The sequence below is a fragment of the Cupressus sempervirens genome, chromosome 10 (genome assembly GCF_028749045.1).
Source record: "Cupressus sempervirens isolate cs-2001-9-10 chromosome 10, ASM2874904v1, whole genome shotgun sequence".
Classification (NCBI taxonomy): domain Eukaryota; kingdom Viridiplantae; phylum Streptophyta; class Pinopsida; order Cupressales; family Cupressaceae; genus Cupressus; species Cupressus sempervirens.
In genome coordinates, this window is record NC_143127.1 from 633,094,152 (window position 1) to 633,105,483 (window position 11,332).

Sequence of the window (11,332 nt, forward strand, 5' to 3'; positions counted from 1 at the left end):
CGCATTACAATGAGGTGGCGTCGACATCTGCCCACGGGTTCGCTGAGGTAGGAGCCTTTACAGTTCATCTGTGGGCGTTGCACTTGCGACGTCCATGGAAACATGCGACGGTGCTGTCGATGCCACTAGCCATCGCAATGTTTGCGAATGTGTCGCAATTGCAACACAAAATCATCAATTGTGACGGTGTCGCTATGCACGCGACACTTATTTCATCGCAATGCGCATGCGTACGTCACAATTGCGATGTCCGTGGTTAGCAATATGGTGGGGCCGCTGTGGCGGCGATGCCAACTGCCGTCGCCGCCGCAGCGGCCCCGCCACAAGCTCCCTGATTCCAATAGTATGGTGATTGGATGCTGTGAAATAAATTTAGATGTGGCATGAATAGGGAGGGTAGATACCAACACTCCACTAGGTAGGCCGCCTCTTGCTTGATGTCCTATGTGCTTGCTAGTTGGGGCCAAGAGGGCGAGGGTCCGCGCTTGGTCTTAGTGCGAGGATTGTTTCAGGCCAATCTATCATGCTCCCTTCTTCAAATGTGAACTCTAATAAAAAGATGGGTTTAATGAACTATACTTCAAATATTTTTCTAGAAGGGTTGCACGGGATCTCAACCAGATTTATCTTGATAAAGTCTTTTTATGTAACCTGCAATAGTTATATATTCTACAAGAAAAGTGTGCAAAATATAGTGCAATAATTATATGTTTACTACATTGAAATGTTTGTAAATAATGGGAAAAAAATTGTCATGTGTGAAAGTTATGATGGTGTTACGATGATATTTTTTTTGGAGGATGGGTGTGTTTTCACAAAAAAATATCAAACATGTATTTATGAAATGCAGTATTTCAAAATTATGCATAAGGGCAAAGAAATACATTGCATTAGCTCAGAACTAGAATGTATTTAACTTCTAAGTCAAACCCTCAAAATCAATCAAAAACTACAAAAGGTAAATGCCAAGCAACAAAGAAACACTTGTCAGATGAGCCAGTAAGGCTGGCTGCTATGATCTACGATCCATGAGGGGGTTGTAGTTCTTAATGAAAAAGTCTAGCTTTGTTTTAACTCCTAATTTGGTTCAGTTGTTCCACATCAAATACATCAGCCATTACAAAGACTCTCAATTAATTATTTTAGCATTAATTGGTGCCATAGAATTATGAGACTGCTAATGTCCCAAAAAATTTTAACCAATTTTTTTTTAGTACAATTTGCCCTATAAAAGCCATGGGACCAGCTGATTTATGAGTCTCCTGAACTTCTTAGCAGTTTAAGTGGCTCCCCTCTCTTCATGGGACTATACCCTAAGTAGTTGCGATTTCTGCACAGGGGTATAAAAACTTGTTTTTTTTTTTTTTTTTTACAGTATTCACTAAGATGATTTGCCTACAAATGACACAGGAAGCTACAAAAATGATCTTCTATTTTTGAAATGAAAATTGTGTGTGAAAGATCTGCATAGCTTTTTGACAGTTTGTGGTAATTTTTCTCATATATTTGAGTACCTCAAGGAGGCACAAAATACTCATTAGGCTTCACAAGTTTTGTTTACCATCTTTTACGATTCAGAAGAACCAGTGTTGTGCAATTTGAAAGCTAAATTCATAATAAAGTGCTCTCGATTGATCCATTTCTACTGAGCTTATATAGGCAATGGTGATGTAATAGCAATCACAAACAATGACATGGAAAGGAGAAATGTTGTGCTTATTGTGACGGGCCAAACAAAATGAATTGCTAGTGATGTATTTGCGTTTGAAAAGAATCACTGTGTTTTTAGATGAAGAGCTTGTGGAGTTCTTGTCAGATTTGGAGGTAAGAAGTCAACAAGTTTGATTTTCCTCCTTACTAGCTAATGCTAAGGGGAAAAAAATTATTGATAAAATGTGGGCCAAAATTCTGGAAAAAATTGGGAAAATCCTGATCAACCTTTTTTTGGGAAAATATCTTGATCAAGACAGAAAATCAGAGACAGCAAATTAGAGATCTAGTATCACAACATATCATTTCCCAAGAATAATAGAATTACATGCCTAAAATAATGATGGAGAACTTTTGAACCACTGGAAAACTATATCTCTGACTCACCTTGTGCGGCATCAACTTTGTAATAGGAACCAACGATGGAAGATTACTAGATTAGAACTTGATATGTATCAATAGAAAAGAATGAAGAACATTATGTACGTAGTGAATCATGATATACATAACATGTTATACAACTATGAGGATGAAGGAAGATGTCATAGTAGTTTCAGTGAGTAGCTATCTTCTATGCAAAGCAAGTATTGTTACCAAAACTACTTACCATGTCACCTGCAAAGGCAATGAAAAGATTAAGATCTAAAGTATGCGGTGGGAGTATGCAGTGGAAATGATCTGCATAGGGCCTCTTAGAGCACTCTACAATTAGAGATCATAATTGCAATTTGTCTATGTTGATGGAGAATTTTATTTTGGTGAAGACAAAGACAATATTCAAGCATTGCTGGTACTAGATGATCGACCTCATACTTAAAACAATAACAACCACAAAACTATATATTGGGATGACACATAATGAAATATTCTGGATTTATTTTGTTCTTAGCTCCTCATCTCAAGTTGTAATTTCTAGAGGACATATCGACTTTTATATATCCAATTACTTATATGAATAAAACAACAATTATATATCTCACAAAGGTAGAAGTATAATGAAGTGTGATACTAATAAGGCACTGAGACTGAAAAGTTAATTATTTTGGGTGATCCATTTGCTAGGTGAACCAAATAAAGGAGTTGTGTGGTGGGACAAATGCCACAAATAAGACCTCATTCAATTAAGAGGACCGTGGCTATGATGTGCCAACACAATGGATAAAATTGCTAATCATTGACACAAATTCTCATTTATAAAATCAAAGTTACCTTGACATAGCAGTAGTGAATATGCAGGGGGAGCAATTAATGTCCTTTGGGGAGCTTCTAATCTGCTTGCAAGGGATTGCATAAGATTGATAAAGCAATATTATATTGTTGACTGAATTGCTGACATCTTTGCATTTACAAGGAGTTGGGAATGAAAATACACATCCATTCATACAAGTACTCTAGGGTTCCCATATCAATATCAATGGGATGGAAATAATTTTAGATTTCAAATATAAATTTTAAAGGCTCTATCTTGGAAAAATATAAGGTGTGGATATGTGTGAATGAGTAAGAGTGCGTAGTGTGTGTGAAATAAAAAAGAAGACCAATGGAGCACAACACACACTAGAATCACAACATAATATGGGAGTACAGACAGTATATCCAAATTGTTGGACAAATTGGCTTAAGGGAATGTTACCAAGAGATGGGATGCATCGATTGGAGATTAAGGGCACGCATAAATATTTCCGTGAAAGAGAGTGTATGTGATATAAAATAGAATACTACAACAATAATGGATAATATGGCTAATCCAAGATGATTTGATTATGTGGTATTTGTAAAACCCATTAGGAAGAGCCAAACCATCTTATCAAACTATCAATATGGCTAGTCTCTCATTCTACATACTACGACATTAACCCTTCTTGATATGTGTAACCCTTGTACTTATGAAGTCCTTGCATAGCCATTGGAGTTCAAACATTGTACTAGGAATTGATATAAGAGTGGTGATCTCTTATGAAGCGTTGGAGTTTATGAGTGTATCACAACCTATATGGAGAATTAACACACATTCGTGTGTTTTGGGGTAGGGTGGTTATTTGAGTATCTTATTGAGCTTCACTTTGTTTCAAGAATAGTTTAATATTCTCTACTAAATAGGGCCAACCACGTGAAGGTGGAAGCTCATTTGGCCCAACCCCCCCCCCCCCCAACATCACTCTACATTTCCCGTTAACATCTAACATTCATTCATTCTTTCAACCATTAATAAAATGTAACATTCAATCAATATCACATGATAACATTCAATCAATATCACATGATAACATTCATTAACACATTAGATTCGTTAACATGCAACATTCATCAATATTCTGCATTAACACATAATTCATGAACATTCATTAGCACATAATTAAATTCATTGAGACATAAAATACAATCATTATCAATTAAGGTATGTAGTGACAATCATTTCTTTTTTTTCTTTCTATTTCTTTTTTCTATGTAAGCTCTAAGAGGAGCATCAGTGTCATCATCAATTCCCCCTCATCAGTTGTTCTGTTCTCTGTTCTTGATGATCTCAAATTCCTATGCTGTTGCAAAGGGGGGTCCTCTGCAATAACAAATAAAAGAGTTAAATTAAAAATAATTTATTATAATTGTTACAAGTATTTAATTATTTTAAATAACATAACTGTGTCTCTTTACCTAATCTGACCACATCATTTTGTCTGGACTCAACGTCAACACGGTCATGAACATCGACCCCTCGATCCTCTACAGCTGCTATACAAAATGTTACGTTAATCCAAACACCAATTGCAATTACATATAAAATTTTTAATAGCAAATGTATACCTCCACCACTGGGATGCACATCATGCGAACCTTCGACATCCATAGATTGTGTAGAAGGATTGTCAGGCTGCATTCCAACATCCTACGCATTGTTATCATTGCTTGCTTAAAACAGATATACTCACTTTATATTGGAACTTAACATCAAATAGACTAATTGGTAAAGTATTCAATTTGAAATAAATTTCATTTAGCTTATTTACCTATGGCTGAGATGCATCAGTATTAGAACCTTCCACACTAATTTCAGCTCATAGCCATTCAACCACAGCTCTATAGCCTTGTTGGAAGCCAATTCTCTTATCGTCTTCTGTGAGGAATCTCTTGAACTCTAAGCCCAACATTTTTGCGTGGTATGGTGAATTTTACTTGCATTGTTTGATCAACCAATGGAGGGTAGTTAAAATATCAATAGCAAATCATCTATATCCATCACAATATAATAGGAGAAAAATTGAGCAGTTTTGATGGAGCAATCTACTATATAAATGTTGCGTGTTTGTATGCTTTTCTTGTACCAACATATTTTCTCCAAATTCTTAAGTTGGGTAAGAGTTAGTTCAACTCTTTGGAAATAAAAATGGCTGCAAGTGCTGCTGCATTCCCTCATTCTTTCAATCACTGCCTTTATTCTCAACTATTGGAGGAAAATTCAGTCAAGGGTGAGATTTTAAATAATGTCATATTAGTGAATCACAAGTTTTCTTCACTAATCTAGATTGCAGAGTCTTGACTTCAATTGTTGAATTGTTTATATTGAATATGAAAATCCACTATTGTTATTATATTCTATTGACCTATTTATAATTGATGAGCTAAATAAGGGAGTCCTAGCATATCCCTTCACATTATATAAAAAATTTGATACAATTTTTCATTTACTAATACTTACAACTCTTGCTTGAAGTTTCGAAAAACCACTAGAGCCGAGCTTGTGTGTCCCGTGCTTTTCTAGTCTTGCCTTTGTTGCCTTTGATGTGTCAGGCAATCTATGAAAAGTTTGAAATATGTTAGATAGTATAAATATGGAGGTTAATTAGTACATAATTAGATTCTCAACAGTATCACATACCTTGCTGTACTCTCCACTGGTGTAATATTATTTTTCTTGTCAGCTTTATACTTTCCATCCAAAATCGGAGCCTGCCACTCAGCCTCAGGAACATAGGGCGGACACTTGTACCTGGGGTTATCCCGTAAATTTTTTCTGTACTGGTCCCTAATATACTTCAAACATAAACCAGCTTTTTCAAGGAGCTTGTTTCTCTCGAATGCACGAGGTCCAAAGAGTTGGGTCATGCTCTCTATAAGATCATCCTTCAACGGTTTGCGTTGGTGATTCCACCTTTTAAGTTAAAAAAAATATGTTAGACTCATAAATGAAGTGAAGCTACCTTTAATATAGTTCAAGAAATGGAAGAAAAGGAAAAATATTATAGCAATGATATGAAATCAAAATAGTGGTTTGGGGTTTTAGTTAGGATATGATGTTCCACCAGGTACGCATGGTGGGCCCAAATATTCGCAAACACTCATCACCAAGTTTTCTCCAAAAAAGATCATTCCCTACAAAACAATCATGGGATCATTAGTTGATGAAGAGTGATCAAAAACTAAATTACTATTATATCACTATAGAATAATAATAACTTTAAAGTACCTGGAACTTTGGCTACTTTTAATGGAATTCCTTCATCATCGCTGACGATCAATGTGACATCCTTCACCGTTCCCGTACTAGGAACATAGGAACATCCGAGAAATGATTTTGCAGGTCCTATTGCGAAAAGTTTCATAAGTTTCATAAGTCTTTGTCACGATTGAAGTATAAAAGAACAAATGATAATTGATTTTATAAAGTTGTAAAAAAGAAACTGTTTGTTGCTGTCATAAGAGAGAAAAAGAGGGATTTGTGTACCAGCAGATGGTGCAACAGTCGATGCATGTAAGCTGTGTGTTGTTGACTCAACAATCGGAAAGAGATTTGTGGTTGTCCTGGATGGAGGTGGCGTCATCGTAGGATTCAATTGATGTGAAGCTGAAAAATAAAATTGTTAGAGCATGCATAAATATAGAACGCGTGGACTAGCATGGACAAGATTGTTAGAGTATTAAAAAAAAGGATTGTTCGAGCATGTATTGTCAATGATTATGATCATTCCTATATATATTCAGTGGAAAAAAAAAGTGGGGAATGGAACATGCGATCTACCTGAACCACCTGCAACACCCTCATCATGGGAACGAGGCTCGAAATCAAGCAAAAAACTCTGTAAAGACAACACATCCATATTTTAATTAATTCCATAAAAGAGCATAACATAAAAACCATTATTGAACTCTTGTTATAATTAAAAATTTCATTAATACTTACTTTTAAGGACTCAGAGGTGTGCAACAATTCAGATGCCCTATCTTTTATTTGTTGAGTCATAGGCTTTATGGTTGCCAAACGTAGAATTTCTTTGCTAATTTTCTTTAAATTAATTTTAATCGAACTGATCGGGTCATCGGTCTCTGCTAAATCGATATAGAAAGGGTCCTCCCTAGGGGGGGCTTGCTGAGGGACTGCAGGTTCCTTTCCCTCCCTCTGACCACTAGCCCTCTGTGACAACAATAGTATTAGTATTATCAAAATTACTCCAAAACAATAAAGAAAACAACATTAAAAAAATAACATTTTGCTTCTATCTAGTTTGCACAATTACAAATGAGTTTTACCTGCTCATGTGTAGATGAGCCGGGAGCATCGTCAGCATCCCCTCTGGGTGGTTGCTCCATATTGTGCCCCTATGTCAAAGATGAAGTATAAAAATGTTAGCCAAAAATTTATTGACTAAATGGTATGTTGGAGTTATTGATTAGAAGTTGGTTTAATAGTATGTACCACCCCCATGATAGTAGCCTCATTTGTATCTATGCGGTTCAAATTGTAATCAATAAGAAGCTCTTCCCCTACATGTATTGATTTTATCACATAGATGAATACACGATTTCCCTCACGCATCTCAAATATGCAATTGGGTTGCTTTATAGTTGACCCAGGTCGTGTACTATTTATAAAACCTAAAATATTCCCTGTTGCTTTTGGCCTTCCATCAATGTATATAGCCAAACTTTTACTTTGATTATTGTCTTGCTGTTGTATATAATTTGCGGAGAGGACATACCTACGCATACTTTTTTTATATTTAACAATATGCATCCAACTTTTGTAATCGTAACATGGTCCAACATACTCCATCAATTCAGAAAATTTGTTGTAAGACACCTTTATGCCGTCCATAGAAAATAGGCCCAAACCATGTAGTGATGATGGTGCTATGCGATATATCCTCTCGTTAACACAAAAATCAGTGTTTATTGGAGGAAGTTCCTTGGGTACCCAATGTTTCTGTAGATGTTGGTACCTCAAGGGCACCTCGATGTCGCCTTCCATCTCATCATCATAAGAACACATGACCCCCCTTGAGCAAGGAAAAATTTCATGTGTTTATTGAATTTCCTTCTAGTCCTTTGACCTCTAGTTAATCTCCCTGTTCTAGATAAACTACATGTCTCACTTTCCTCTTCTATTCCTATATTTCCCTCACTAGAGGAAGACACTTTTGACAAATACCTATTCGCTGGTACCTGCAAATGGGAGAGATCTTAGAAGACATCAATCTTACTATTGATAAGTGTATTAAATAGACACTCTATAAGGAGTATTGACTTATACCTGTTGATCCATGAGACTGTGCGGGATGCTCCTGAAAGGGGTTCAATTTCCTACAAATGTAATTCAATTATCGTGAGCATAATCACATCATAATCATAATCACATCCATCATTAGCATCACATAAAAATTAAAAACATTAAAAGGTACACAATAAAACACTTAAATCAGGCTCACATTATAAGCCTACTAGGGAAGTAGGCCTAGTGAAGGGCTAAAACTGGGTTTTTGTATCAGCTGATGAGTTGAGGGCTTAGTCACCTTGGGGACATGCTATTTGAAGTTTTTTGATGTGTGTGAAGGTGGAGGAAACACCTAGACTAAAGCCACTTGCATAACATTTTGAAATTCAGTTAGATATTTTATATTAATTAAGATAATTGTAATTTCTTCCAAAACCCATTATAATAATTTTAAAATGGATTACTGGTTTCTTTTTACTTACCATGTAAATCCCATAGATCCAAATACATGTACTGAAATAAGTTTTCTAGTTTTATTCTGTAAATCAACATACTTATACAATGTTATTCCTATTCTAAAATGAAATGTTAGAGAAACTTGAATTATTAACCAACAAATTGGGTAAGCACTTATATTATGTTTTCCCTATGAATTTTATTCTAGGTACAACTCCCTTTTATAGATATTTAATGAATTCCCTTTTCTAAACTAAACACTTACAAATGTTTTTGACCTGAAAGAAAATAAGGCTCAATACATTCACACATCAATATGTGTTTTAAATAGTTTTATTTAATTAATTTAGATTAATAGTTAATTTAGATTAGCAGTATTCTATTTGTAGTTGAAACTTGTAGCTTTTAAATAGATAATGAATAAACTATGTAACTATATATATAAGACAAATATATTTCTATCAAGAAATGAATATTAAATAGATTAAGGATTGATGGCATACCTCTAAATTCCATCATCATCATCATCATCGTCGTCGTCATCATCATCATCATCATCATCATCATCATCGTCCTTGTCATCATCATCATCGTCGTCATCATCATCCTCCTCGCCATCATCGTCGTCATCGTTGTCATCATCATCAACATCGTCATCAACATCAACATCATCTTCATCATCATCATCAGTAGCAGCATCATCATCATCATCATCTTCTTCTTCTTCATGAAAATTTGTGTCAGGAACATCATCCAATAACTGTCGATCGTGATCACCATCTACATCATCTTCTACTTCTTCGATATCTTCTTCTTCCATCACATTATACTTTATTGGCCTTCCTCTCGGGTCATGTCTAACAACAAATGACCAACCCAGTTTATGTGGAACTTTTGAGTAAAATACCTGCTCACATTGGCTTGGAAGAACATAAGGCTCATCCCCAACTGGCTCAAACGACCTTGTATTAACCATTGTAAATCCATTATCATGTTCAATAACAGTTCTATCAAGATCATTTGGATTAAGTCGTAGCCTGTACCATTTGACAACGAAGAGTACTAATTTGAAGGAACTAAAGTCACACTCAATTATCTCATCCAAAATGCCATAGTATCGATTTTTAGACTCTTGAGGATGTAAGTCGTTTCTAGATGAAATATTAGTCACTTGAAAGACTGCAGTTATTCCTGAATCACAAGTTTTCTTCATGTCATCCAACACTTTGACGCGAAATTTTTGACCATTATAGAACATAGCCTTGTGGTGTTTAACCTGCAATAATATGTGAAACATATCAAAATTATTGTATCGTGAGTTGATAAACATACGGGTGATTAATAAATTTGTACGTACCTGGAAATCTCTTGAACCACGTGCTAAATCTATTTTCTATTGCGTAACATTGGAATCTCCATTACGATGAGCTTCTTTAACCAATGAAGATACACTTTTCCATGTTAATGTGCGACCAGAATGTTGACATCGTTCAATCCATACCGTCATCCAATCAAAGATTGTTTGCAATATACAAATGTAGTGCATCCCACTCTCGAGCACCTGTACAAAAAAAAAAAAGACAACTTACAACCGATTTATTTTGAAGATTAAGAAATAATTTATTACAATAACATCTTATAATTTATTACCTCTCACTTTCCTCAATATACCTTTCACCATCAAGTACTCCCCTTCTAATTTTTTAAAAGGCTCGAGATCCCAAATGCGATCTACATGGATATTTGATGCAAACTTAGGAAGATATTCAGTAATGTACACCATAGTCTGGTATACCATAGATCCCTCTACCATAGAACCCTCAGGATGTGCTCTTTGTCGAACCAAAGCCTTCAAAGATTTCAAATGCCTCTCAACCATCCACATTGACCTAGTGTGTACAGGTCCACACAATTCAATCTCCTCAACTAGGTGTATGAGGTAGTGTTCCTGTGCATTGAAAAAAGTTGGAGGTAGACACTTTTGCATTTCACACAGTAAATGAGGAATTCTTCTCTTCCAATAGTTTATATCTTCTTTATGGATTTCTTTAGATGACAACCACCTACATTAAGAGATTCAAGTCACAAAAAATATATAGATATGAGACTTTACAAAATAATATACAATAGATTACATAGCAAGAAAAAAAAATCACAAATATAATAAATATATACAACAAATTGAACAGATATTACTGCTTACCTCATATATTTTCCAAGATTGTATATCACTTGTTTGATGTTATTGTTGAAGTGCTCTGGGAGAGATAGAGGAAGCACGTACTGCAGTAATTATAAACCAATCATTTCATTGTTTTCTAACATAACATAACGAACAATTCATGTAGTTTATGAATATATTGTAAATACAGAAGAACATAACTTACCTTGACGAAAGTATGCCAATCATGCGTTTTGAGCCCGGCCCAAATTCACTTTTTTTTGATATGAGATTATTTATGTTCACAGCAAATCCTGTGGGAAATCAAATTTTTCGTATGACTTCTTTTATGGCATCACTTTGCTGCTCCATTAATAACCATGGAAGGGCACTTATATTAATTTGATCTCTGTTGCTATTTGAGTGAATGAAATTTTTCAATGCATGATTGGATTCATGTATGTCATTAAAAATTTTGACAATTTTTTCTTTGTCACGCCTTCCATCCAATATTTTCCACA

The 11,332-nt window shown here is 35.1% G+C and overlaps 1 protein-coding gene across 1 annotated transcript; it reads right to left on the reverse strand.

The window, feature by feature from the left end:
* Positions 1–207: 207 nt before the first annotated feature.
* Positions 208–11,052, reverse strand: LOC149535428 (uncharacterized). The gene is made up of 7 exons (XM_089806134.1): positions 11,038–11,052; positions 10,854–10,908; positions 10,405–10,713; positions 5,585–5,857; positions 5,405–5,501; positions 2,318–2,325; positions 208–331 (listed from the first exon to the last, which is right to left on the reverse strand). Exons 2-7 carry the CDS (start codon positions 10,856–10,858, stop codon positions 208–210), a joined length of 816 nt encoding a protein of 271 aa, XP_089662260.1. The 5' UTR covers positions 10,859–10,908; positions 11,038–11,052.
* Between the last annotated feature and the right edge of the window lie 280 nt (positions 11,053–11,332).